Source organism: Polypterus senegalus, chromosome 1, assembly GCF_016835505.1.
Source record: "Polypterus senegalus isolate Bchr_013 chromosome 1, ASM1683550v1, whole genome shotgun sequence".
Lineage (NCBI taxonomy): Eukaryota > Metazoa > Chordata > Cladistia > Polypteriformes > Polypteridae > Polypterus > Polypterus senegalus.
This window is the reverse complement of record NC_053154.1, coordinates 159,515,705-159,542,377: the sequence shown is the minus strand read 5'-3', so window position 1 is coordinate 159,542,377 and position 26,673 is coordinate 159,515,705. Positions and strand designations below refer to the sequence as shown.

Below are 26,673 nucleotides of genomic sequence, written 5' to 3'. Positions count from 1 at the left end.
CTAGTACCCTAATCTCTTTTGTTTCTGTATCTGCACATTGTCCTTCATGGTCATTTTGCAGCACTGCTGGGCTTACTGTTGTTCTGTGGTGTCCACACACTTACACTGGCAAGTGATGAGGCCTGTCCCTTTATTATGCAATGCTTCTGCTTTATAAATAAAATATAGAGGTGCTAAACTAAACTTAAAAAAATAATGTTATTTGAAATATTCTGTGAAATTAAACATTTTTGTAAACATTCATTTACTTTTGTGCATGCACCTTTGATACTGCCCTACTGCCCCTTCATTACTCTGTCCTACACTCTTAAAAATAAAGGTGACAAAGGGGTTCTTCAGAGAGATGCCATAGGAGAGCCATTTTTGCTTTATATAAGAACTGTCTATATAATGGTTCCAAAAATTACCTTTGTTTATTTAGATCCCTAACAGATTCCATAAATAACCAGATAGCTGATTTGTGGAAGACCAATAGTTTCATGGGTTTAAAAGAACACTTGCTGCATACACTCACAAACTCGTAGTGTTCAAGTTTTCTATTCTCATCATGCTAACTATTCTATTATACATTAAAGATTTTTGTTTTTCACACATTATTGGGAACCTTTTAATAGTCCACATAATCAATTTAATATGCAAAGACTCCTCCCAAGAATGAAATGGATCTTTGTCAAGTCAGCAGCCACACCACCTGCGCTTTAGAACAGGCCATCGAAGCTAAGCATCCTTTCACTATCTAATAGCTAACTAACGTGTAGTGGTGTCGTAACGGCTGCTGTCACATCATCCAGGTGAGTGGTACACATTGGTGGTGGTGGTTGAAGTGTTTCCCTTCTGTCTATGCAGACTGCTTTGAGTAGCGAGAAAAGTACAATACTATATAAAATTCTTATTAATTGTAATAAACCACACAACCTAATAAAATGCCATTACAGGAATGTTACTTTTTAAGAGTGACTATGCCTATGATGAATTTCTTTAGGTATGAAAGCCACTTTATAATAATTCTCAACATTAAATTGGCTATACAAAAATGAATTTATACAACCGATGTTTTATACTATCTGAAATTGGAAAAAATCAAATGTTAGAGGATCTGAACAGATTTTTTTCAAAACATGGCAGGATCTAACCAATCATATTTTAGAATAAGCTCATAAAGCACCGAGGAAGCAGTTATTTCTGCATTTCTTTTTCTTCTCCATTCATCTCTATTGTTTATCAAACTCACCAATTTAGGTATGTTTACAAGCCTTAAGTTTTACCCCATTGGCCATGCTCTCTCTTTCAGGGGTGGGGGTCGACTTGTTCTCAGTCCTACTTTTTGTAAAAATTGATTGATTTGTATGGAATGATTACAATAAAATTAATAAGAATAAAAAAATAAAAAAATAAATGAATTTATACTAGAGAATACATTTATGCCGCCATATATTAGGTGAGCACCTACTTCGGAGTGGTCTAGACCAGCCCTGCTTTGAGAGTGCCCACTAGCTATAGGGCTTCATTCCAGACAGTTTCTTAACTATGACCAATTAGTGCATCATTACATTACCCTGCATTTCATTATTGACACGTGTACAGAGTACAGTGCAGTTACTGTATCACTTGAACAGGCAATTTAGCATACAGCACATTTGTTTTGAATTGCTAAAAATTCCAGAGAATGACCATTTTATCTTCCATGGAAAATAAGCAGAAGGTTTGGGTAGATGAGTCGATTTATAATCCTTATTCCAAAGCGTTGCTTTTTCTTCTGTTCGTTCTTAGCAGCTTTCTGTCGAATTTACTAAAAATTACAAAACGTTACTTGCGTGCCATAAGCTACTTTTATAATCTATATTTACTGCTAGTTTGCGACCTGTAAAAATAAAAATCGAACACAAATTATAATCGTAACATGAGAATATGTTACACAACAAAAAAAGTCTGTGCACGATTGTGACAGAAAGATGTGGCATCAATAAGCACGTTTTTGAAATCTGTTTAGAAAATAAAACTAAAACTGTTTGTGAAGCTGGGGTTTATTTAATAAAACGAGATCTTTCATTAACAATGATTCCCGATCAACACACTGACTTTAATGAGAGCTTCTAATACCTATAGGCTTTAGGACCAGGAGTGACGAGCTGTGGGCTACTACAGTCGGCAGCACACAGCCTTGAAGCACACGAGCGCTCGCTTACTTTGCCATCAGCTAGGCGCTCTGCCTTCTCCACGCGATATCGAACAGCGCATTGTGCTGCTCAGGAAGGCACGCGGAAGTTGATGGTTCGCTGTCTTGATGCCCTCGGCATTTTTTTCGAAGCCAGCGTATTTACTTGAAATTCAACTAAAACCAAGGCAACTCGAAGTGCAAGATTTTGATCGGACTGTAATTTAAAATCTGGGGCACAGTTATTTGAGCTGTCACCTTACAGCTCACACACCAGAAGAGCACAGACGTTGAGTACAAGGAGAGCAGGCGTTTTAAAGCGTTATCCCCGCCCCCGGGGGAGGCTGATTGACAGTACTGTGCAGAACCTCTATCTCCGCTCATTTCGCTCTATATTGTTATTACGGTCAATGCAGGCGCCATGCATTCGCTACCAATCATGTCCTATTTAAATCCTTCAAGAGATCACTTATAGGATTTTAGCGTCTTTTTTTAGTATTATTATTATTACTGACGGAGCAGCGCATCTGTAAGAAACTGAAGAAGGATCTTCTTTTGTTTTTGTGTGAAATTCTTTCATCGTCTTATGAACACCCGATTTGGTGACTTTTTCCGCGAGGTAGAAACAGAGAGGAAAGGGGAAGAAGAAAACCGGGGACCAGAAGGGATTGTTTTGCCTATTCTTTTTTTATTTTCCTTATTGTTTCTTCTCCCCCTTCCCCCTTCCCCAGTCCCTGCCCCCTACCCCCTCTCCCTTTAATTTAACTGGATTTAAATAAAATGGCTAGTGATTCCCCTGCTCGAAGTCTTGATGAAATAGATCTGTCAACGCTGAGGGTAAGTTTGCATAAATCGTTTGTTGTTTATGTCTTATGTCCCTCTAGAATAGAATCAAACGGGGCTGCTGCCGCGAAGATGCCTTGCACCTGATCAAATGCTTTCTGACTCTTGCAGAGCTGAGATGGTAATGCGCGGCTAGTGTATTTCCTTCATTCACCGCTTGCTTTTCACGTATTCATTGCGTAGGGGTAGCGGACTTCTCATTGAGGAATAAGCCGAACAACAAGCGCCTGGCACGCGACGCTCTCGCTCCCTGGCAGCGCAGTGGAGGCGGCGGCGGCTGGGTCCCCAGTGTTCTCGATTGGGCTGGGCATGGGTGTACCGTGTAAAACGGCCAGGTGAATAGCCAATTTCACTTCAGTTGGTACCCGCTTCATCATTGACGTTTATTTTTTTATCGATTTATTTAAAAGTAGTATTGTTCTTTGATGCAACCGTCTGGTTTTTGCGCCTCCCGTTATCACCTACACGCCGTCCCGTGCCATACAAAGGCAGCGTGAAGCGAATCTGCACACTGCTGCCTTTACACAGGCTTTCGTACCGGCCGCAGCTGGGCTCGATCCCGAATGGCAGTTAACGATTTACCCCGGGGACAAATTAGAGGCAGGTTACGAGTCCCGAGTCCGCGCTGTCAAGCGCAGTTTTCACCTCTAATCCTAACACTTCACTCAACCATGCTGACAGAAAAGCAACGTCAGTCGAGTACATTTTTACCACTTGTAGTTTTTTGATTACGATTTGACAGAACCTACCATTATTCCCATTACCATTCAAATTAATTGTACATGCGGCGTCATTTTTGTAGAAAAAAATATACTGCATCCTAGGGGTTTGACAAAGTGGTAGTTAAATTCATCCTCATATAATTGGGGTCATGGTAATGTGACATTATTGGGTCTGTCGATCACTCTGATTTGTCACTCGCCCCCTTATGTAATGCCATTAAATCTTGTCACTGCTATATTATGTTAATATACGCTAACGATCAGCGTGTAGCTAATGGCATGGAGGGGAAATTCTTGATCTTAGCAATGTGCAAAGTCGCGGAGGGCGGCATTCTTGATTTTTGTCAGTTCTTAGTTACAGAGGTCATGCATTTCATGCCAGTATGAAAAAACAATAAATCATAGCGTGAATTATGTTGGGCGTTTTGAAAAATATATGTTCTCCTGTTTAAACTCCACGCACAAACGTGACTTTTTTTTCTCCTCGAAATCTAGTCCGCGAAGGTTGCGTGATAATCTTTATGTGCCGTCCATTTCATTTTGATAACAATGATGCTTCCGCTGCAGCCGCGCTAAAGCCGATTTACACAGATAAGCACCCCGAATGGTGTGCAGCTGGAGGCAGCGCTCTGTGTATAGCGCATTATATAGTTACCGTGTGACAGGACCCTGCTTTCTGAAGGCAACTACTTAAAGTGGCGTGGTCATCGCTGGTTCATCAGGGGTTTTGCGTCCTGTGACACTGGATCGTTTTGTGAATGCTCTTAGACAGGCATGGCGCTGGCCTGTATAGTTCATTCTCCTGTCATAGTTCATTCCTCCTGTCAAACTGCATTATTTGTAATATGACTTGAAAGGTCATGTTCTGTCGTTTCGAAGCCAGTTGACTAAAAGTAAGGGTCGTGATTCATAACGCAAAAGACCAAGTTTTTGTTTTGTTTTTTTAATTATTTCATTATAACCTTGGTTCATTACAGCCTTATTCATGAATGTGGTTTTACATTTGAAATGTTGAACTTCAAGCAACAGGGTGCTTGCTGTACGTGCCAAAAAAGATTCCTGACTATAGATTCAGCTTATGAAAATATAAGTTTAGCACAATTGGTGCAGTGATTAGCATGTATCCAGCATCAGGGGGTTGAATTCTAGGCCTGGTCGTTGTCTGTGTGGAGTTTTCATATTTCTCCCCATGGTTATGTGTCATTTGCTCCAAGTACTCTGATCTTCTCATATCTCAAAACGTGTGCTTTAGCTAATTGGTGGCTTTAAATCAGACCTGTGAGGCACTTGAACCCTTCCAGGGCTGATTCCTGCCTGTTGTTTGATGCTCCCAGGGTAGGCTCTGGCACCATGAATTTAATTAAGTAATCTTAAGAATGTGATGTTATTTGTTACGTTAATGTTGACAGAGATTTAGAAGTACTCGATACAGAAGCTATGCATTCATTTCATTTATGAATGATATGGCAGTAGTGCCTTCTGGCGACCCACTGAAGAAATGTTTAATGTTCAACTCATACAGCAGGTGGCACTTTAAACACACATTGTCTTATACCCTTAAATTAAAGCCCAAACGTTAGGACCTGGAACCACCTACTGTTTATATTAGAGGAACATGGCACTAATATGTTTCATATTGAAAAATGATATAGCTGTATTTGCAGTGCAAAGAAAGGTCCTGAGCAATCCATAGAAAAAGTTGTTTGAAGAATAAAATTAATAGAAAAGGAAAATGGATGAGGTGACAAATTCAGTACTGGATTTGAGCATCCATTATGGACATGTTTTTATTATGTGGCTTTGTGGCTAAAATAGTGGGTTGTGAACCACAGGGATGCCAGTTCAATCATTGTGTGAGAGGACCTAGTCACTTAAATTCTTAAGAAAGGTATGTTTGTGAATGCAGTTGTAGTTTAGCTGTATATTTGTGAATAATGTTGGAAAGGTGCTTATTAATTAAACGTGCTATATTAAATAAAATGTGTTTCAGTGAGTGCGCAGTGAGCAGTTGATAGACATTGGGACTGTTTACCTAGTGCTATACAGTAGTACTGAGTACTGAATGTAGAAGTCAATGACATTTTTTAACTAGTGGCTAACGGAAACTTTGACGTCCAGTTTTTAATTTTCATTTGATCTACCTGCTAAAGTGAAATTTTGCCATTCTTGAAACTGATATATTACAGCCCTTGCACTTTGAAATCAGTTAGTTATCAGCAGTAATTTGAAATAACAGCATTTGTGTCTTACCCTTCTCATTCATTCTCATTCTGACTGACAGATCTTGTCTTGGTTATGTTTCAGAATTTACATTTTTGTTTACGCTCACAGCTTCCATATTGTTTTTTCATATAGCCATGGCAATTTGTAATTAATAGTTTTTTTTAAGCCCAGGTAATACAGAACTACAGTACATAAGAAAATGTATGCACACCATGGTAAAATATTAGATTGATAAACCTAAATAATATATATATATATCATTCTGGAAAACACGGGTAATACAGAATGTTTAGGCAAGCCCAGCTTTTTAAAATGTAAAGAGTAATAAAGTATTGTGTATTAATGTCATTTTTTAATTGTAAATGAGTTCAGAGTGATTTTCAGTTTACCAGAGAAAGCACCAAACTATGAACAATCATTCATTTCATTCAGTCAGTCAGTCATTTGTCTAAAGTACTTATTCCAGTTCAGGGTTGTGGTGACCTTGAGCTCATCCCAGCAACATCACATTTAAGGGAAGAACCATTGCTGGATACATCACTTGCTGATCTCAGATCACACTCAGGCACATTCACTCACCAGTCCATCCATTTACAGGACTTCCTTAATCCAGTTTTAGAGTCCTAGGGGTGCTGAAGCTTCATTGGCAGAATAGGGGCACAAGACAGGAATGGCCCCAAGATCAAGTTCCAGCTCCTCATCGGGACAACCTTCTCCTGCTGTCACGTTCATTCATAGAGTGCAAGTGTACATGCATGTCTTACATCTTACATACATACAAACAGGAAGAACATGCAATCCACACACACACACGCACACATAAAACTGGTCAGAATTTCAATGTGGGGGATGTGAGACAGGACTGTTCCACCCAGAGCCATAATTATGGAGGGAAACAGCCTGCTGAATTTCAAAGCCTTTTTGTTCTTTCAAAATACCCCCTCAGAAAAGTCATGTCCTTCACATTTTTTATGTTAACAGAATCGCTTGCTTTATTTCTTCGTTGACCTTTGACACAAAGTAGCCTTTGCCAATATTTACACACACAAAGGCCACAGCAGGAGCAACATGGAGTGTAATTCTGCATTAGGGAGGCTTTTGTATCATGGGTGTCTGCTTTATAAATTTGACTTCAAACTTTAGATTTTTTTTAAAGACGAAAAGACTTATTTTGAACTGTCCCTGAATGCATTTATTTATTTCCAGGAAAGGAATTCTTTGCCATTTCTTTGACAGGCAAATATACAATAAGTTCTCATTTCACCAAGATGCATCTGGCATAAGAAGCCAATTATAACTGTGTGATTAAATTGTGCTTAATATTGTAGTAAATCAAGACAAATAAGCCTGACCTTTAGCTTCAATAACTGCAACCATGTGACATCCAGTATTACTTTGTTCTGCTGCATTATGGGAGTACAAAGCCTCAAAAAGTAGGTCATTCAGGAGCTGAAATTTTGCACATGCTCAGAAGTCCCAGCATAAAACACATCTCACTGTGGTGTGCATTGCAGGCATTTCACTGATTTGGGCTGCATCTTGTTCCGTTGCATGGGTGTCAGTTTAGCAGGTTGAACTTTTAGTGTGGGGGTGGTATGAAGGAACAAGTGTCAGCCCTCAGCCTGGGCGTAGCCGGCCTGTAGTCTTTTTGCAGTGTATGGACAAAATGCACCAACTCAAATCTGCCAGTCATTATACTGGAAGACTGTATTATTAGATAATGGCTGTTAAATGGGTTGTCATTATGGTATAGCTGAAATATTATTATAAGCAGTTGTGCTTTAGTAGGTACTGGAAGCGATTTGAATGGGGAGAAACAATGGAAGGTTCAGTCCACAATGGCTTATACAGTAGGATTTCTTTGTATGGAGCCAACATTCTTTAGTAATGTGGAGTCAGTGTCAGAAAAAAAGGCCCTGAGGTTGACTCTGAACTTTAAATGGTGCTCTAGTTAGTCTTGATGTTTTAAATTAGCACTAGACCTAGATGTGTGCTTATTACTTAAAAGCCAAGTTCATGGTAATGGCTCAGGCTCTGTCAGCCTCTAGCTTTCATATTCTCTTTATGTCTGAATCAGTTTTTGCTTTTTTTCTCATGGTTAGACGTTAACCTTCAAACCTTGAGATTGTGGTACAAGTGAGACATTGTGTGACCATGAGCAAATCACATCACTTTGATAACAAAAGTAATGTAACCAATTGTATTTCAGATGCTGAAAGTCACCTTGGAAAAAGGTGTCGGCCAATTAAATAAATGCATAGAAACCGCACATGCAAACATAATTTAGGACTGGGTCTTCTCTTGCGACCAGCATTACATGGACAGACTGTGGCCTCCATGGACATTGGGCTTGAATGAAGTGGTTTAAAAAGGGAGAGATAATAAGTGTAATCTGCTAAAATCTGGGTCTCCATGGAATCAGCATACTGTGCCCACACATGTTCTTCCAATGTCTGTGTGAGGTTTATTTTATTTATTTATTCATTTTTGGTGTTTTGGTGTTCGTCCCATATATCAAAGACTTGTGTGCTTTACACTGATAGACAATTCTAAATTAGCTGTATGAGTGTGTTTGTAAGAGTGGGCTCCAGTGATCTCCTGGCATTCCTACCTAAGACTGGTTCCAGCCTTTGCCCCAATGCTGCTGTGTATGCTCTGTACCCTTCCCATCCTGATTTGTATTGCAAGAATGTTATGTTGCACTGTTAAGAATGTTACCTTATGTTAGAATGTGAAATTCTGTATGGCATTCACCTAGAAAGATGCTTTGCAAGAATAAACTGAATTGAAAAAGAGCAAAGTGACTTTAAATTGTAATTTGAAAGAAAAACTATATTTCAATGTCTTTTTACTTTCAGTGCTTACATGACCAACACAGCTAGTGTGATTTCAGATGTTATATGCACAAGCCAGAAGTTGTGAGCTGTTGGTGGGTGTTGGGGAAAACCATTTCTATAACACTTTGACTTAATGGTTCACAAAGTATTTCTCTGTTGTAAGTAAGTAGTCATTGTTCTAAAGGATGCAGCTTTCTTAAACTTGTCCTTGAAGAAGTACCATAGGATTATAATACTGTATAATAAAGGGGCTTTATACTAACTTTTGTTTATCTGTTTTAAAGTATGCTTGCACCTCCCTTGAATGCAGCCTCTTAGCTTGAGTCTAAGCACCATGAATATATCCCATTGTTGAGGTTGAGATCATCCTGCTTTACTTTTTAGGAAAATATGCTTGTCTGAGATCTGCATGCTATTAACTATATCTCAATGATTCTCATGAATATTCATATCTATAAAAGCTTTGTCTGAATGAAGAATCTGTGATTACGGCGCAAGGTTAACCTCTTGCATGTTATGCTCCTTTAGATGTCTTTGTTAAATTTACTTCGTATGTACTTGCTAGCCTTTGTATACTATAGCTGAAGACTGGGGTTTAAGAAGAAGAATCTGCAGTCAAGATATTTTTCCTAGCACTGGCACATACCAAATGACACTATATACATATGCAACAATTTACTGTTGTACATTTTCCTGCATTACATGGCAACCTAGGCGTCACCACAGGCCTCTTTAAAGTTAATTTGTCTATTACAAGTACCAAACAAGTTAGACAATGTATGCCAGGCATAACATTTAGGTGTGTTTGAAGGCTGTGTAGGCATTATATCTTTCTAGAACCTTCTCAATCCATTTCAGGGTTGTGGGGGCCAAAGGCTGCCTCACAAGGATTGGGCAAAAGGCTGATAACAGAATTGGAGGGGACTGTACTCCATCACAGGGACCGCTGCCACTCACACATATATGTACACATCATATTCACATACGGTGACAGTTTGCAATTGCTAATTAATGTAACCAAACTTAAAAAAAAATCATAATTCCTTCTTTGCCTAAGTATGTCTGGCAGCTGTAATTTTCATGAAATGAGAATTGAAAAGCTATTAAGATATGACAAATGTTACAGAATAACAGAAGTGAAAGGCAAATTTTATTACAACGACTGACTGTTCTGGATACCATGCGCATTGGGCACTCTGGTTAATTATACGGTGACCAGATTTTTAAAGTCCCAAACTTGGACACTCATGTAGCATGTATGCTCTTGCATAATGCCTTATTTGTTTAATACCTCACATTGTTCTACAAGAGGGTTATGGGCATGGATCAAAAAAAATAAAAAAGAAACACTTTCACAAGTAAATTTATATAGTTGTACTCGGTGCTTGAAGTGGAAACACATGAAAGGATGTATACTGTCTGTTTTTATATACTTCTTGGTCTGCCTCATGATGTTGTTTAAATTTAACACTGAAGTTCCTAATCCACCAGGGTAACCCCTTGGAGTTTCATGTGCCCTGTTGTAAATGTATTTTGATGACAGTTGTGGCAGTAAAATATTTTATTAGATAGGTAGCTTGTTAAAACTGTAGACATCCTGATATTTTTCAGTTATTTTTTGGGATGTACTGTATAGCATGAAATCAGGGCTGTCCCTGTCTCTTCACCCTAGTAAATTATAGTGTCCATGAAATATTCAATCGTTATAGGGTGTGAGGTGGGTTTAGTTTAAACTTAATACAGTTATATATATATATATGGAAGAGAAGGTCTGTGATACGATTTGCATATTTGCAGCTGGAGATCCATAATAATAAATAACGTATCAAACGTAGTTTTTTATTCCTGAGCTTTCAACCTCTGCCAGGGGTCTTCATCAGAGAATATTGCTTAGACTTACAAGAATCAAAGGCACCCACTGACTTAGCCTCCTCCCCCCCCACATAATTTTTAAGGGGGAGGGGGAAGTGTGACATCAGGAGTAGAGAGCCAGGCAGGGCCCTCCTCGCTGTCCTGTTTCATTATTATAGATAGATAACATTTTTTTTTCTTGCTTGCATTTTATACCGTTACGGTTAGGAAGATCATTTAATTTACCTCTTACAAGTTAAAGCTTCATGAAGACTGAAGTGCTAATGCACTGCTTCTCTTCTGCTTGCATTCAAGCCACTGTTTACAACATGATCTGTTCGAAATATCTGAAACACAGTTGAATTGTCTTGACAAATTTCTTTGAAGAAATTGTTTCATGTGGGTAGACGTACAGACCAACATAGGCTATTGCAATAGGTGCTTCATGCATGATATGCGAACAGACCTCAAAAGACTTGTTCATCAAAGATAAGTAAAATCTTTTGTGTGCATGTGTGTGTGTTTTTTAATGAAGACAAGGCAGATTGACCTCTAACATGTTATTTGCAAAGTGTAACTAACTGTGACCAAATTGGAAAACCACTGCTATACTGTTGCTATTCACATTATACTGTACTTGTCTGATGCCGTCTTGGTATATATTACACCACCAAAATTATACATGCCTAGCTACATCTTTTTTTTTGCCTTCTTAAAAGCAGGTGATTATTTGTATTGATTCTGTACCTAGTTTTATTATATATAAGAGATGTTAATCAAAGCAGGACCTCTTTAAAATAAAAGAAAATACAAGAGTGTTAAATTAATGATTATATGTATGTGTTGTGGTGTGTTTCACAGTATGCTATTGTTTCAGCAGCGCAGACTTCCCTGCCCTGGTGTTCCCAGACATGGATTTCTGGTATTTTTCTGGGGGTTTAAGACACAGAGGGCAAAAACATTATATCAATTTAACACCTCAACAATTGTATTTACAGTACTGCCGAATTTGCCATTGATTCACAGTGAGAGAGTTTTTTTTTCTCTTAAGGTTTATCTGCCATTCATTTACTGGAAACATTTAGTCCAATTTCATTGATACAAGGGTCCAAATCCAATTCCAGCAAAATGGAATATTTAAAGGTTTTTTTCGATTTCATGCCTCAGGAGAATTCAGGACTGTTGAGTGCTTTGTAGCTCTTTATTTCTAGCCACATTGCTTCTCTGATGGGCCTATATCAGGTTTGTCAGGGTAGAAAACAGGTTTCCAAATTGAAAACACTCAGCACACAACCAGGCAGAGATATGTGGTAGGCTAAGGATAGGTGGACATTGAAACACTGACAACAGCAAATAGGAACAAAGTGGTAAGACAGGTATTGACTTTGAGAAAGAGAACAAAAGATCTACACACATATCTACACTGATAAATAAAAGAAAAAAAGCTATGAGTCAAACACCCCAAAAAAACACGTGAGATATGAGATTGCTCTAACAATGAGACCTTAAATGATTTAACAGTCTCCTTAAATAATATTCTTGATTATGGATTGGCTTCTTATATGTGCCCATCATATTCAGTTATAAAATAATTGGAGATGGTAATGACAAGAGGGGGTATATCCAACGATATGGATAAATGCACGATGGTGAGACACAAGAACACTCTAACTATCTAGTGATGGCAACAATCTCTTTAAATAATCTCTCTGATGTTGAGTAAACCATATATGTGTACCCATCTCCTGTGTGCTGCCACCAGACAACTCAAGATGGAAATAAATGACATATGATTGGTTGCATGAAATTTTGCATAATCAATAAAGAGACTTTAGGGCCACACATTTCTTTTACTCACAATAAACCAAATGAATACAAAGAACTCCATTCGTCCATTGTCTGAAGTTGTTTAATCTCAGAAATTATAAATCAGAATAATTATCTACAGTACCTTGAAAGCTAAGATTCTCCATTTACAATAGATCTGCCAATACTTCCGCTTTTACACTTGTACACTAATTGTTGGGTTATAATGGCGGGCAGTAACATGATCAGTTGTTCACTGCATTTACATAAATTTTGTCATTGGTCAAACTGTGCATTGCAATAGACATTTGTCAGAATATGTCAGCAACTTTTCACTGCTTTGTCTCAACTTTTTTTTATGTTGCTGGAAACAACTGATCAACATGGAGTCGTTTGTGTTTGTACATCATTTTGGCTGCACACTGTAGTGTATGTCTGTTATGATGGTATTTTATATTTAATTTATTACAGTGTTTTCGGTGCAATCTTCCTGTCACCCTATTTGAGCTTATGAATAGGAGGATTTGGTTTATTACATTTGTTTCTGGTTTTGAATTTTCTGTGATAGTTTTGTATTTTCATTTTGTTTCACCATCATTTTTGTTTAATTAAGGCTGCTGCCATTTCTGTACATGTTCACTTTGATACGAATTGAATGTATGTGGTTGGTGACATCAATGGGGTGATGGGATTAAAGATTGTTGTTTGGGTTGTGCGTCTGTCTGATTACGGATGGATTGTAGTTCTTTTATACTTTATTATCTACAAATTTTTGCCTCATCCTTTTTGACTTGAGTTTTTGGTTCCCATTAAATGTTTAGAGTTCCATGTGTTTTTGAACTTTGTGGCATTAATCATAGCCTGGCTCCTGATATTTTTTTCATCTTGGTGCTGTTTTTTCCAATCTTAGCACAACTTCAAGTGGCATAAACAGCTTCATTGTAACAGTGTTTATTCATTCAACTTCAAAAATTGCTTGCTTTTCGGATTTCTTTTCTTTGGAAATGCTGATACATCAAGAGTGGATCCCTGCTGTTAAATTCTTCAGCAAGAACACAGAGACATAGTTGGGAACTTCTTCAGGGCAAATTTACCACAAACTTTGGAAAGCGTTTCTTCACACAAAGTTCCATAGACATATAGACATATAGAATAATTTACCAAGTAGTAGACTTTAGTAACCTTTATATCTCCACTCAGTGTTAGTTTGGAGAATCTAGAAGAATAGGATTGGTGAGTTTATTGGACTAAATGGCCTGTTCTTATCAAAATTCTTCTAATGGACTAATGCTCTTATTTCACCTGTATGAGTAAATAACTAACTAACTAGATAGACAGATAGATCTCTTATTTTGGAAAACTTAGCTTTTATAGAAACTCAGGAAAAATAACACTAAGATATAGTTCAAGCAATTGCAGTGCATTTTCTGGTTATATAGCTGCTATAAATTTTAAAAACTTACTAGTGTGTTTACTATTGAATTTTACATTTCAAGATAAGGGATTTGTCTAAGGATGTGGTTACACCATTAGAGAACACCATATTTCACTCTTATGCTGTGACTTGTTGGTACAATTTCAAATAATTTCTATTTTAATGTCAAATGAAAAATTCACCATGTCCTTTTTGTTGTCAGGCAGTAACTCCATTCTGTTGTCAAAGAGTAAAATTTATCCAGACTTTGCCTACTAACTGTTGTTGCTCATTGCTGACTAGCATTCATCTTCTCATAATTCTGAATCTTTGCATGTTTTACATTGATGATTTGCTAATTTATGCTTTCCCATGGACTGATTTTTTATGGGTTGTTTGTCTGCTCTAGTTGGGACTGTAAGCAATCACTCTACTAACACGCTGCATGCGTCTGGATAGGGCCTGACACTCACGAATTAATTGTAGGTTCATCAGGACATGGATAGAGTTTGACATTTAGGGTTGGAGTGGATGAACAAACCATAAAACATAACTGGACAGCTGTACCATTACAGATTTTAATCATACCCCAAGCTACTTATAAAAAATTGTTCATAATATAAAAGATACTATGTAACCTAAGTGTCACTTACGATATCATCTTTAAAACTTTGAAATTAAATTCCGAGCAAGTACACAAGCTTTGTTAATGATATTGACATGACAGAAAACTTTTTTTTTGTTTGATTATTGTACTTGTGGCAAAATACATTCTTATTTTGTACTTAGTGTATGCATGGCATCAGGTGTTCTGGGATGGGGTTAGAGTAGTTGGTGATCCTAAATGGGCCATTGGTGTATGTGTTTACATTGCAATAGACTGGTGTCTTTGTCCAAGCATAGTTTCTGCCTTGCACCCAGTGTGCTGCCCTGCGTGGGTAAGATGAGTCAGTTTAGAAAATGAATGGAAAGTTGAAGCACTTTAAAAAAAAAATTTATTTACTTCTTCAAAGAAGCATTTTTGTTTATTAAATATTTTTCCACACCGAACTGCAGCGATTGATGTATGCTGAGACCACTGCACTGCCGTTTGTATAGGAGGCACATTCAGGCATAAGATGTACACACATAGACACAAACGCACAACTTTGCAGTGAATTAAATAACTTATGGACAGAAATGGCTATTTGGCATATAAAAGAGGAAGATGCTATATACAAAATTTTAACTTTAAGTGATCTCACTCAATCTAAATCTGAAACAGTAAACTAATTTGTGATTTGCGGAGTATAGAATGTTTAAAGAATAGGTGATATGCAAGTGAGGGTTGCTTTGGTAGGATGGATTTAATTATCATATATTTTGATTATACACATTAGCTCTTGCCTTAAAAATAAAAAATAAACCTTTGAAGAAAAAAAACAACCTGTTATTGGAGATTTACTTTTAATAGCATGCATTAATAGGGGGCCTTGACCCTAGGATCCCACTTAAACTATTGGGCAGGGAATGGTGATATATGCTAAGATTGTGAGAGGAGGTTTCATTTATTCTAGCTGTGGAATTGCAGTACCTTTTTAATCGAATTGTTGGGGTATTTTTGTGTATTATTCTATGAGTTTTCATTTATTTACTTGGATGAATGGATTTTTACTACATTGGATGATCTGAAAGGATCATAACTTGGGGACACATAGGTACAAGAGACAGGCCAGGGTGGAAGCATATATTGTTTTTCAAAGGATACTGGGGACCTGTGGAAAACAGAGAGAGAAAGAGTGAGCAGGGTTATGTAATGTTTGGACCAAATTAGGATATTCCCGGGCCAACAAAGAACAACAGTTGATTCCATACAATGAGGATCAAGAGCTGGGTTGTATCTTAAACAGACTGGGCAATGAAGGGCCCACCCTGACAGCTCAGAAGTGCAGGGAAACCATGGGCCACTGGATGAAGCTGTAGCCTGTTGTCCTTGCTTCAAAAGTAGGGCTGATCCTGACGCAGCTTGGCCAGAAGTGAATCTGGGTTGAGTTGCATTAAATCTGTCTACAAATGGCATATAAACTTCTACAAATGCTCAAATGTCAGGAGGAAGACAGATTTCAGAGTAGGCTGAGAGAATGTAAGATAGATTGATTGATAGATCCATAGATCGATCGATCGATCGATCTACACTGGAAGAACTAGGGGACGGAGCATATCCAGGTCATTACATCCCCCGGAGTGCTGGGTGGCAGCCCCCCTGGGTTGTAGCGGTGCACTGGACCAAGAGTCCATGGGAAGCAGAGTTTCATGCAGCCCTGTTGGGTTCCATTGGCGCCACCGGGGGGTGCTGCAGCTGCCACTGAGTCATTGATCACAGCACTTCCGCCACACCCAGAAGTGCTGCCGAAAGCAGACCAATGAGCATCTGGAGCACTACTGGGTGCTGTACATGTGGGAAAAGGGGGAAAGGCGTTTCCCATGGGGAAAAGAAAAAAAATAAAAGTGACTGATAGATAAAACTTTGTCATTTTACAGAAGCTCTTTAAACAAATAAACACATAAATATGTAGATAAATGAATAAATACACACTTTGGTTTGAAAACACTCCAGACTATGTATGAAGCAAGAAAATTAAAACCAAAAGTTCCGACTTGGCTGTCACATTCTCAGCGAGGCATTATGCAGATGCGTTGCTGAATAATTTGTTGGGTTATGATTCAGAGATTGCCTTTGGCAATAAATGCTAACAAATAAGTCCAAAGTACTTAGTATATTCCACTTGGCCCAAAAAGAAATACAGCTTAATAGCCAGTTTGCTGTTTATACTCTTCTGTATAATGTTTTTTTTTTTTGGCTTATTTTAAAAGGTGAGGTTAAAGCAATTGGCAAAAATGCCAGTTTCGCTTCTAGTAGTCAACCAACTTACATTTTTTTCTAATACTGGGGCTACAAGTAAGAAACAGTTTCAGTTACTAGCATCCCAGTGACACCGTTTGGACTAACAGAAGTGCATATTAAGTATCTGCTTTAACCAAACTCCCAAGTTAACTTGCTAAATGTTATTTTAAAAAGGTCTTTAGATTCTTAGCCCCCAACAGGCTGTGAGAAGGAGATTGAGGAGAAAAGCTGCACCAGAACAAATTCCAGTGAGATATCCACAGAAAAGAAATGAGCATGTTTGAAGGCAATTGAATTCAGGGACTCTGTGAGTTTGTTTTTGAAAACACCAAAAATGTGAAAACTATAGAAGGCAACAAGAAGTAATTTGTGTGATATACAATGTGCAGACTGCTTCTCTGTAGAACAAAAGATATTATTGTTTTAGTTTTGATCCTATTTAAATGATTGAAGGAGCAAGATGTTGAATCATCTTCAGCAACTGCAACTTCTTTAACTGTTAGCTGTGCTGCAGTTTTGCAAAAATATAGATAAAGAAGTTAAAATAAGGTTTTTAAAAAAAGCAATTGACCATATAGTTGTACTGTGTGTCTTTTGATCCAACCACAAAATTAGCATGGAGAAAGTTTTCTTCCTGTTTTTTGCCTGTTTTCGTGCAGTAAGACCAGGGGGCTGACAAAAACCTCAGCAAAATATTGCAAATATTGAAACGCAAAGCTTGTAGCTTTGATGCGATCCCTTTCTCAGAGTGAGGGTAGTCTCTTATTATTGCTCAATGAAATGAGAGAGCCTTTTGTAATATAAAGTGTATGGTTTGTGACTGGTGTGAAGCAGTTAGCTGTAACATCCCAGGACAGATTCCTAGACTGAAACAAACTCTACACTTAGTTTTCCTGATTTCAAGACGCATAGTTGAGAATGGATGGATTTCAGTTCTTCATTCTCCAGATGGGTTATAATGGATGAAGAGGCCTCTCAAATTGTTGATGCACTCTTCCATTTATTGATTCATTTTGTAGGTCGCCTAATCTAAGTGAAGCATTCAGATGACATAAAATGATGGAATCCTGCAGGCAATGCCTTTGATATGATACTTATGATGCACAAACTCAAAGAAGTGTGATGCGTAAATCACAAAACAGAGACCCCAAGTTCAATTCAATTCAACTCTTCACAAAGTATAGAGAGCATTGTAACACATTTACAGATAAGGGTACAGATTGTAAGATTTACAAATTTCATAATGCACACACATAAGAATTCAATAACATGAGGGTGTGCAGACTAGCTTATTGATAGAAGCAATGTACATGACAAAAAAGTTTGAAATCCGCTTCTATAGACTACGTTAAACATGCAATTAAACAAGCAATTTCAGAACTAATTAATATAAATTTTTCCCAATTGTATCTGTCTGTTGATTAATTTTTGAACTATGGCCAGTTGACAACAGTGAAAAGGAAAACAAAAACTTCAGCAGCATCCGTGGAAAAAATAAACTTCTCAGGGGGCACATGGATAGTTATAACGCAAAGTCGTAGACAAAATCTGACAAATACACAGTTGAGAAAAACTAGGCCAACTGGTTCTCACCCCTCCTGGGCATTCTACAGTATATACATTTGTGCTGGGAGACTAATAAGATGATTGATTCCTTTCATACATGGATTTCAAGGCTACCAAGTGTTTCCTGTGCCATGGGCTGGAAAACATCTTGACAGTAGATCGGTAGCACCAAATGCCACAGCAGGATACTGAGACAAGACACAACATAATTATTGTATTGCTTATATTTTTATACAACTGAGTAGCAAAAAGATTTTGGAATAAGAACAGCTACTTGGCAGCTCTAATCAGGGTGTGCTAGACTAAAGTAGTGAGTCTTCAGCCTGGAGTTAAAAGCTGAGATAAAATAGGCATCTTCTGTAAAAGGAGGCAGATCATTTCACAACTTTGGGACCTTGTTACTAACAGCTCAGCCTTCCACTATTTGTATAATATTAGGACTCCTTAGTAGACCAGCATCCTGAGATCTTAATATGAACTTCTGTTTGTAGGTAGTTAGATACGTAAACAATACCGATGGCATTTAGAGAATTATGTTGTGACCAGTAAGGGGCACTACAGCCTCCCTAACCTCAGACACCATCCTACAGACACAGTCTTGTGTTCAAATTAATGATTAACTACTAATTCCTTCACAATGGGTTTTTGATAAGCACAGTAGCTGTTGTGTGGATTGGTGACTCTGATGTTAGGGATTTGCACTGGCAATCGGAATATTGCTGGTTCGAATACCGTAAATGCCAAAAGTGAGTCTACTTCTTTGGGCCCTTGAGCAAGGCCCTTAACCTGCAATTGCTCCGTCCTGGGTATGAAATTAATTTACATCCAGCCCTGCAGGGAAAATCCTGGGGGTTGGTTGCAGAATTGGCACTCCTGAACAAATGTGGTGCTGAGGTGTCACCCATTGTGTGGCTGCACTTGGGTCCTATTCAGGGATCCTAAGTTGGTTTGTCATGTGGTGGGTGCAGCAATGTGCTGTATTTTTTGGTTTGTCTTCCTTCCTCCCAAGTCTGACTCAGATGTGGCGGGGTGTTCCTTTTATCTCAAACCTGGAAGTACTTCCAGTGCCAGGGCATAGCCCAATGGAAGCACTTCCCCATCCATCGAAAGTCCCAATACGCCCAGAGCATAGCTCCTTACAGCACCCCCTGGTGGAACCCAGGGACCCCAACAAGGCTGCTCTACAACACTACAACTCCCACCATGCCCTGTGGGTGTTCACTGATGTGCCTTTCTCCTGGGTTGCTGCGACGTAGCAGTTCGGCGGAGCATGTCATTTAAATAATTCCCCTATTCTTCCTTCAAGCTGGACTCCCGCTGGGTAAGAGATCAGAATACATCCCAACTGGAATGCCCACACATATGTATTGACTGTCACAATGTATGAGAAGGAGGATTTTTGAAATCAGCTCAAAGCTTGTCTGGAAGACAGTGTAAGGGCTTATGAACAAGAAATATGCTGTCATACTTTCTAGTAATATGCCTTTGAATTAATGGCTACTGAACTGACTGTAAATAACATATTGAATTGGTCAATTCTACTAGAGGTACTGTATATGCAAATCACTGTGCTGATGCATTTGAATTGGTGCCTGCATCATGTATGAAAATGCTGGACAAGTGCATATGTATTCAGAATCATAATTAGCCTACCTGAAAGACTGGCATATTCGTGCAACCGTTCATGTTGCTGCCTTGTAGTTGCAAAGATCTGAGTTTTAATGCTGGGTGGTCACTATCTTTCTATACATTCTACCTGTGGATTTTCTCCACTTTCCTGCCACTTGAGTAGACTAGGTAGTAACTGAAAATTGCTTCAGGGTGTGAGTGTGGATGCAGATATGAGTGTGCCATCTAATTAGACTGGTTCCTCAATGGCATTTCATTGTACTGGGCTAGGCTTCTTCTGCCTGTAATGGTAAAATCGATTAGATGGATGGAAGGAGTGATCGTCATTGCCATTGAAACAGTAAATATTTATGGAAGCATTGTCCTCACTTCAGATGCCTTTGTTTAGGTGCACTGACTTTCTACAGTAAAGACCATCTACAGTACAGTAATTATCTTTAAGTCATATGACATTGTCTTCCCTCATTTAGAACAGATACCATTTCACACAAGGAATAGCAGATGAAAGTAAGTCTTTGAAATAATTAATGTATTACTTATTCATGCATTTTTTTGGTATTAGCAGCTTGGTAGAAGAAGCACAGCAAAATTAATGTGAGGACTGGAAAGCCTGAAAAATGTCGCCCACGGCTGGCTAAAAGATTTTTCCATTTCTGCTATGGGTGATTAGATTGGGTGCATTTCAGAATGAAATGATTGTACAGGTTATGTTTCTGTACTGTCTTCCATTGTTGACATAGTCATAAATCATTTTAGTAACCCATGTCTATGCTGTGTATCTCTGATTTCATTTTATTTAATGAACAACATGGCCTTACATCCCTTTGTTCTGCTGCAACCTCACAGCTTCAGGAGATTGAGTTTGATTCCCATTCTTGTGTCTCTCTGTGTCAAGTCATTCTTCTGGTGTCTGTTGGACCTGCAGTATTTCTCCCACATCTCAATGTTAGGCTGATTAGTTACTCAAAATTGGATTGGTTTAAGTGAGTCTGAGTATGTGAATGTTTATCTTCCAATGGAGAGGTGTAGAATCCAAATGGAGTTTTGTTTCCTGCCTTGTGCCTGGTGCTGTTGGGATATGCTTCACTCTGATTGGTATAAGTAGATTCAACAAATGGATTTTGTATGGGTGGATTAATAGAACTTTTCTATTCTAGCTTTGCTATTGTAGTTGCCCGAGTTGTATCCCTTAGGTTTACTTCCAGTATGTGCTTTTCAGTATATATTTTCTAGTTTTTAGAATAACCATTTTGTATGTCACTTAATAACATTTTTTATAACACTAAACAAAAACATTTTACAGGAATATAATCATAATGTACTATACAGTCATATTTACAATACGGACAATAAAGTATCGTGCTTAGGGTCATTCTTTGCTAATGAAGCTTTTTTGAATTTCAATGGCTTGTATCGCTTCAGGAAGTGAAACTGTCTCTTATTTCACCCATGTGGTAATTTCCTCCTAGACAAAACAAGCTATTTGCATAACATTTTTTAAACACACATATATTTTATGTATTAAGACAACTGTTACCATTAAAGTTATGTAGTATAGTCCTAAAAATCATGTTCATCTAATAGGTGCTAGTGCAGTTTTTAGAACCGCATCACGTAAATAAATCAGGATAGGAATCGGATTGGGTTAGGTTTAAATGTATCATTTTGCAATGTTGTTATTTTGATTGTTATGTTACTTAAGAGATGGTTGGAAATTTTCATGCAGACAAGCAGTGCGTTGGTTTGTTTTCAGTATTATCACTGACATGGAAGAACATAGCTGTGATTGTGTACCTGTCCGTGACATATAAATAAGTTTATTTATATGATGAAAATTGTGGATGACTGATGTTGCAATTACTATTATTAAATGGATTGCAGTTTTTTGGGATGATATATTTTGATAATACAATTGTCACCTCATAGGTATAGGACCTGGTTGCTGACTAGTAGGGTTCTCTCCATTTCTGCATGAATTTTCTCTGGCCACTCATCCTTCTTCTCATATCTCAAAAGACTTGCCTGCTAGGTTGATGAGCTTGTGTAGATTTTTTACAGTAGTATTAGATGTGGAAGCGTGCATGAATGGCCGAACATTTTGCTGTAAAGAGAAAGATTCCAAATGTAACAGTTGTGCCAATCCTCTTTTAAGTGCATTGCAAGAGGTGGAAGATGTTCAACATCTAGGTCAACACTTTGCCCAACATTAAAAACAGTTAAAAGCTACAGATCATAAAAAGCAAGTCAGAGTTAAATGCAAGCTTAGTTTGAAATATTAACACATAAACTCAATGGCAATGCCCACCTCAAACACAACCTACAAACAACAGCAATAAAATACTTTATATAATATTTACACTCCAGAGATAAAATCCATGGCATTGAATAAATGAATAAGCTGGCTAGTTCATGTAAAGAGACGAGTGAATGGTGGGAAGATATCACTTTCCTGCTAAAGGAAAAAAGGTTTAGGCTGATGATGAATTAATAATTGTTTCCTGTTTCAGTTGATAGTGTTCTTTTATGAATGTAATACACATGTTGTGAGCCTAAAGATAGCCACTTCCTCAAGATTAAGTTCTTCCTTCTTCTTTAGAATGTATACAAACTACACAAGAATGGCTGGAAACTGTCCTTTTTCCTACTTTTCTCACAAAATGTGAAACTTCTTTCTCCATCTTTTACTCTTGTCAGTTCCTCCTTTAGATCCCAACTTGAACATATTATAATCCCTTTCCATGAATTTGGCATTACAATGACAGCACCACTTTATCAGGGTATGCAGTCAACCCCCACCCCCTCGACTATTGGCAGTTCTACTTTGTGCATCTGTCAAATATTGTGCTGACACATCAGTACTGACAGTACCACAACAACTTATTAATCAGTGTGAAATAGAGACTTTACAATATTAACAAGTCCACAGCTGTAGATACCTAATATATCAAGGAGGTTAAAGTCCAGAGCTAGAACCTGCCAAAATGTTATAGTAGGAAAATGATTTGATGTCATTGATTTAATGACATTTACTACTGAGAAATGGCCCAAAGTTACTAATCATCTATGTGTGAGGCCCATCAAGAATTAAAAGAAGTGCTTGGTTGCATTTTTAGGTGTTTCAGCCTGAGGTTCACTTTTTCTCACTAGGACATAGGATGTAGAATGACCGTCAGCAATTAAATGAATTGAAGTTAGTTTTAATGGTGAGTATAATTTGGTCACTTTTGCTTCCTTTATCTATTGATAGTATTTGGCTAAAGTTCCTGTTGTGTTAGAATTTTAAAATGAGGCAATAAAAATAAGTAGAGAAGACAGATCTGTTATACTTAAAATAATAATAACAAAGTGAAGTATTTTAGGAGATCAACAGGGAAGTAAGAAATGCCAAAAGACAATCCTGTAAGTTTCTGTCATTATTTCGGAAATAACAGAATTTGTAAGAGGAAGTAAACAACCATATGGGCGAAAAAAATAATGCAGAATGAAAATAAAATAGTAACTGAAACACAGATCTGTTTTATGAAGTTTTAGTGTAGAGGTCAGTAATATCTGTCAAAATCTACACGAAGAATTAAACAACTTTCAAGAGCGCAGAATATTTTAATGAAATTGCAAAATAAATGCCAAGATCAGACATTTATCCTGAAGAAAATTAATAGTTACTTGGACAATTTTGGAACAGAATTTTTCTCAGCCATTCCAGACTTGGAAAACTTGAAACATTTATTCCAGTGTGATGGTCTGGGTTAGCTCTACTCTCCATTGTTGCCATCGGGATCTTCTTCAACAGGGAACTGTCGATAGTCGTGAACTGAGATGAGCTGTGCAAATGAGGACACATACACATTCAGCAAGGGGTTGGTGCCATAAGTGACAGTGCCTTTATTAAAAATCCAAACATACAAAGGTGTTAAATAGTGCAGTGCTCCAACCATTAAATATTCAATAAACAAACAATCTATAAATAAACATTCAATAAATAAACAATCTATAAAATTAAGTGAATGTGCAGGTTAACATGCAATAAATACTTCCATAAAAAATTATGGCAGGAGACTGTTCTTTTAAAGGCCCTCTTGCCTCTTTCTAAAAGCTGACATCTCCCTGACTTACCTTCTTTGGATACAACAGCACAAGGAGGCACAGCTAACCTAACCAGCTAACCAGCAGGCACAGCTAACCTTTGAATTCAGGTTTGGGTCTCTGCCGCTGTCTGACGCCGCTGGCAGGACGCAATATTGAGCCTCGCTTCTCCAACTCTCCCTGCCACACATTGGCCTTACGCAGGAGTACACTTGAGCAACGGGTTACTCCAGCTACCTGAAGACGCTGAGCCGGAGTGACCCTCTTCAGCTCCTTTGAGCACTTGCAATATGCTTCCCCTTGGAGCCGTTTACCCAGTTGCCTGCCTCTGGTCTACTACATGCTGGCTTTTCACAATTCTGCTGTATTGTGTGTATTCGCATTTCTACGTGAGTGCACGATCAGCCAAGCACTGCAGTCCACCCCAGAGCAGTGCCATCATGTGCCCACCTGCACCTGTTCTGAGCCTGCATGCTCCTTCAGACTCAATTATTTATTTACAAATCTGTTCTACACCACGGACCACTTATCACAGCCAGCCAGTATTGTTCCTTGATTTACTTACTTTCAAGACCAAGTTCAAGATCAAGGTCAGGTTAAAATTCATTGTTTTGTGTACAGAGTGCAGTCAGATTTTCATTTACTGTCTAATAGTTACCTGGCCAAGACTATAGTCAGTAGAAATGAAGGGTTGATAGATTTATAATTAGGTTTTTTGCCTTTATCCATAAAGAAGGCACATTTGGAAATGAATTTACTTGCAGTCTTCAGAGTTAGATCAATTTTGTTTTACGTTTATGAATAAAAATACAAGTGATACACGATGCTTCATTAAACTGTCATTAAACTTGAGATAACCTTGTATATAGTAGCTGTCTATTTATTCCACTTGCAGAATATTAAAACACATTTGTAACTAACAAAAACAGAGGTCTCCGATGTACAGTATTATGCCCCTTTTTTCTTTGCTCAATTGTCATACTCAGGCAATTCATGTGACAGCATGTTAACAAGTGCACATCTGGTTTAAGCAGTTCTTCTCTGCTTTTAAGTTACACCCAGTTACAAAAATTAATAAATATTTATGTCTTTTAACATCCATCAACACAGGTACAGTATTATTCATTGCTTAATTTTCCCAGAGAATGACAGTAAACAAGTCCTTTAGCCACCCTAGCAATCTGTTCTCTCCTGTAAGAAAAATGGCAATTCAGTTACTCCACCTAGTCAACCTACTACTGGTTCCTAGAATGGCACCATGTTTCACTATCACAAGAAACAGAAGATGCTGAAAACTGGCTAAAGGTATACACTGCCCTAACATTATATGTTACTTAACCCTTGTTGTTCATAGTGATGGCTGAGAAATATTTTAATCACATTTTCACAAAGATGGACATAATTAAGATTTTGATATACAGTAGTAGGTATGTATGAGGGCAAATGTTGTACAACATCTAACAATATCAAAAATGTCTAAAGAAAAAAATCATTACGTGTGGTGTATAATCTACATGTCAGTTATCCAGTTGTAAGCTCACAACACCCAAAGTGCATGCATTTCTTGCTAAAATGTTATTAAGTAAATACAGAGGCCCAGAGCAGTCCAAGATAGTGATAATAAAAAGATTTATATACTGTATATATATATATATCAGGAATGCTGAACTGCCATATTTTATAGGCAGGGAATGAAGACATTCATGTAGCCAGTAACCAACACAGCAATAGCAAATAACTTGTGACAGCTATCTCAAAGATAGCTAATATAAAATCTTTTGAGATTTTAGTTATCTCAAAAGGGTGACGAGCTTTCAAAAGCTGACACAGAATGTCGTCATCAAAGTAACAAAAAAATAATGTTTGTATTGCAAAGCAAAGTATAGCTACTGTATATGTCAAGTTGAGAATGGAAAGCAAGAGGTTCCACAGCCCTGATGCCGTCTGTTTCCATGAGCGTATGAATTTGTTTGAAGATAAATGTAATAAGATCTTTATCGGCAATTAATAATGCCTAAGTCATCAGTTGCAGGGTAAATTAGCCAAATTTCATATTGTAGTTCTAGAATAAGTTGAGTTTGGTCAGTAATACAAATGTCATCATTACTTTTAGTTTTGACTGTTGGTAGTGTATTGCTATCAATTAAAAGTAATCAGTTTGCTAGTAACTATAGGATACTGACAAAAGAAAAAGAATATTATCATTAACGTGATTGAGAAAACTTGAATTTTTCATAATGTGGTTATGACTGAGGTTGTCCAACATCCAGATAGTTTCTCAAATATGTCATCTTCTCCGTCTCTCCCCACACTCAGTTTTACTTTCATTTAATATTTAATGTTTACATTTCGGGTGGCACAGTGGCGCAGTAAGGCTTCCAAGGCCCTCCTCCTTGTATTACTTACAAATGTTTTTCAAAATATCAGTGCATTAACTATAAGATTTGTTGAAATTTAAATAATCAGTGTAGACTTTGTGTTAACGTTTGCACTGCACCATGTATTTGAATGTATTTTGTAATGCTTGTAGTAATCTAAGATACATTACTACAAATGTTTGTGATGCACCATCTGTTGGAATGACAAACATGATGCATTTTATTATGAAAACTGCTTGTGATGCGCCATCTTTTGGTATGACAGAGACACAGCAACCAGAT

At 37.7% G+C, this 26,673-nt stretch overlaps 1 protein-coding gene across 9 annotated transcripts in view; it reads left to right on the top strand.

Moving 5' to 3' along the window:
- The first annotated feature begins 2,271 nt into the window (after positions 1-2,271).
- Positions 2,272-26,673, top strand: part of tnika (TRAF2 and NCK interacting kinase a) — a 385,955-nt gene continuing 361,553 nt past the window's right edge. For 3 of the 9 annotated variants that reach the window (XM_039761347.1, XM_039761396.1, XM_039761386.1), the window contains exon 1: positions 2,272-2,992. In XM_039761347.1, coding sequence (XP_039617281.1) covers positions 2,936-2,992 — 57 coding nt within the window. In that variant the 5' untranslated portion in view covers positions 2,272-2,935. The remainder of the gene's footprint in view (positions 2,993-26,673) is intronic. The other 6 variants (XM_039761405.1, XM_039761370.1, XM_039761354.1 and 3 more) reach the window with 3 other exon arrangements.